This window comes from Erythranthe guttata, chromosome 5, assembly GCF_056151865.1.
Source record: "Erythranthe guttata isolate IM_541 chromosome 5, IM_541, whole genome shotgun sequence".
Classification (NCBI taxonomy): Eukaryota; Viridiplantae; Streptophyta; class Magnoliopsida; order Lamiales; family Phrymaceae; genus Erythranthe; species Erythranthe guttata.
In genome coordinates, this window is record NC_142537.1 from 8766748 (window position 1) to 8769742 (window position 2995).

Genomic DNA, 2995 nt, shown 5'->3' on the forward strand with positions numbered 1-2995 from the left:
TCCACAAAGGTGCCAGTTGAATTATGCACATCCCTTTTCATTCGTCCGTGTGCCCCCTCCACCCTATTAGAAGTGTACGTTCCAAAATGAGTACACTTATTTGTCCACACCAATACAAGTCTCTCCTTGTACGGATCCAACCATGAATTAGCTACATATGCTATAGCAGGGGGATAACCGATAAATGTTATTTTCATTGACTCCCAATCCTCATTGAACTCCTCTATGGTATTTCTTTCAATAAGAGCCGAAAAAGCCAACTGAAATTGCTTCCATTTGGTGATGTCCTTTGTGAACAATTTCTTACAATTGGCCAATATATTCTTGTTCACATGCCACCGACACAACAAGTGATGACTCGATGGATACACATTGGGCACTCTTTCATTAAAGCCAAATCTCGATCTGTTACAATGCAATTAGGCCAAGGACAACTTGTCATGGCCTCCTTCAAACAACGCAATGCCCATTCGAAATTTTCCGTTTTTTCGTGATCCAAGTATGCAAAGGCAATGGAGAACGTCATGTTGGTACAAGTAAAACCCACAATCTCAAGAAATGGGAGTCCGTAACGATTGGTCTTGTACGTGCAATCGATGATGAATACGTACGGATACGACTGTGCCAACTTAATGCATTTCGGGTGGATCCACAACAAGTCGGTAATCGCATTCAACTCGTTCGATCTATGGTACGAGAGGTATTCATCTTCTTTCAACTTGACGAACAATAATTGCAATTGAGATCTCCCAGACAATTCACTGAAATTTAACTTAGAGATAGTATTGTAAACTGTCTTTATACCAGTTACATTAGACGGGTCCTTTTCCTTCAATAATCTTAGAATTGCCCTTGGTTTCACCATTGCTTTCTTCATAGTGTGAACAAAGGAAGTCCGCTCCTTTGATAATCTTCCAGTATAAGAGTGTCCGTGCAAGTTTTCAAATAAGTTGTGGTTGTGAATACCACTATAAACATCCAATTTCCACTCAGCCTTTTCATTATCCTTGGGTTCTTTTGTCCCCTTCAATTTAAACGGACAATTGCATTACTTTGAACCGGTGCTCCTTTTTCCCGGTCTTTGATCATCTTCACCTGGTACCTTCTTGCCAACATAATGGCTCCCACGCTCACAACGAACAATCACATACAGTGTCCTACGTCCTCTATCCCCGTCACTCGAACCCGCAATCATTAACACCATTCCAATTCTTTTACATACTTCACGAACCCATGCCAATAAAGCTTCTTTTGTTGGGAATTTTTCTGACGTGGTAAAGGAATGGGTGCAATCGATCTACACAAAAGTGGAGAAAATATAAGATAAGTAAATTTGCAACAGGCAAAAAATCGACACCTAAGTGTCGAAAATGTCCCATACTTTCGACACATAAGTGTCGAAAATATGGGCAAATTCGACACTTAAGTGTCGAAAATAGGGGTCATTTTCGACACTTAAGTGTCGAAAAATAGGGGTCATTTTCGACGCTTAAGTGTCGAAAATAGTAGCAAAATTTGACGGGTAACTGTCGAATGTTACTGCTATTTTCCACACTGAAGTGTCGAAAATGAATAAAATATCAATTATTATGTTGTTCGACATATACATGTCGAAAAATAAGCACATTTTCGACCTGTATGTGTCAAAAATTGATGGCGAATTAAAAAAAAAAGAATCAAAATCGATGTTTTAGCTCAAAAAATACATGAATACATACCTTAATGGTTTCTCCTTGCTCGTAAACTACCATTCTATTGTCATTTGACGTCATTTTGCAAGTTGTGTAAGGTTTTGATTTCTTTAGTTTTGAGGTTTTTTAGGAGGTTTTTTGGGGGAGGGAGAAGAAGGAGGTGGAGGAGGTGAGGGGTTTGTGAGTGAGGAGGGAAATGATTTTTTAGGGTTTTTGATTATTTGGTATTTAAGAAAGAAAAGTAGTATTTGTAATATTTTTTTGGTTTTAATTTTCATTAAGGGTATTATAGTAATTTACAATTAATTATTTATTTTTTATTTTTTTGGTATTCAAGTAAACAAAAGTTGGGATTTGAAATAGTGATCCCCTTTCGGTTAGGGTTGCGTGGGGTGAATGTAAGTTTGCAAAAGATGAGGTTTTTTTTTTTTTGAAATAATACCATACCAACCTCAACCCTCAGGGGTGGTTGTAATTTACCCTTTATATTATCTCAATCCATATTTGATAATTCTATTTGTTTTGCTACTTTTACTATTAAAACTAGGCCATATTCCACCTTCTCCCCTTCTACTCTGGCTCAGTATCACATTACTCTCTTCTACACTCGATTGCATCGATTTGTCCTCCTGCATTTGAAAAACTGTCTCAGTGTGGCCCTCGCCGTTAGTTTATAGACCTTTGACCTTAACACCGTTTGGTCTAAGGTTTGAAAATTATAAAAATACCACCCTCCCAGTTTAATTAATTTAAAAAAAAGAAAAAAAAAAAAAGAAAAGAAAATTCAAGACAAGGGGGAAGAATTATATGGCGGCTCAGCCACCAAAAACCCAATTTTGCAGCAAAGTCCACGACGACATCTATCGAAAACCCAAATTTTTTTTTATTTGTTTTTATTTTTTTAAACTCGGAGAGGTGGCGTTATTGTAATTTTCAAACCTTGGACCAGACGGTACTAAGGTCAAATGTCTGAAAACTAACGGCGAGGGCCACATTGAGACAATTTTTCAAGTGCGGGGGGGGGGGGGGGGGGGGGGGACAAATCGATGCAATCGAGAATGGGAGGGGGTAAAGTGGTATCGAGTCAAGTCTAAGGGGGAAAGTATAATTTGCCCTTAAAACTTGGGGGGGGGGGGGGGGGGGGGGGGGGGGGGGGGGGGGGGGGGGGGGGGTGGGGGGGGTGTGGACGAATCGATCGAATCGAGAATGGAAGGGGATAAAGTGGTATCGAGCCAAAGTTTAAGGGGGAAAGTAGATTTTGCCCTAAAAACTAGGGCAAATTAGAGAAACGTTTCTCTGTAGGG

The 2995-nt window shown here is 39.5% G+C and overlaps 1 protein-coding gene across 1 annotated transcript; it reads right to left on the bottom strand.

Annotated features, from left to right (window-relative positions):
- Window positions 1-328: 328 nt before the first annotated feature.
- LOC105967764 (protein FAR1-RELATED SEQUENCE 5-like) lies at window positions 329-1772 on the bottom strand. The gene is made up of 3 exons (XM_012992377.2): window positions 1719-1772; window positions 1103-1297; window positions 329-1024 (listed from the first exon to the last, which is right to left on the bottom strand). Exons 1-3 carry the CDS (start codon window positions 1770-1772, stop codon window positions 329-331), a joined length of 945 nt encoding a protein of 314 aa, XP_012847831.2.
- Between the last annotated feature and the right edge of the window lie 1223 nt (window positions 1773-2995).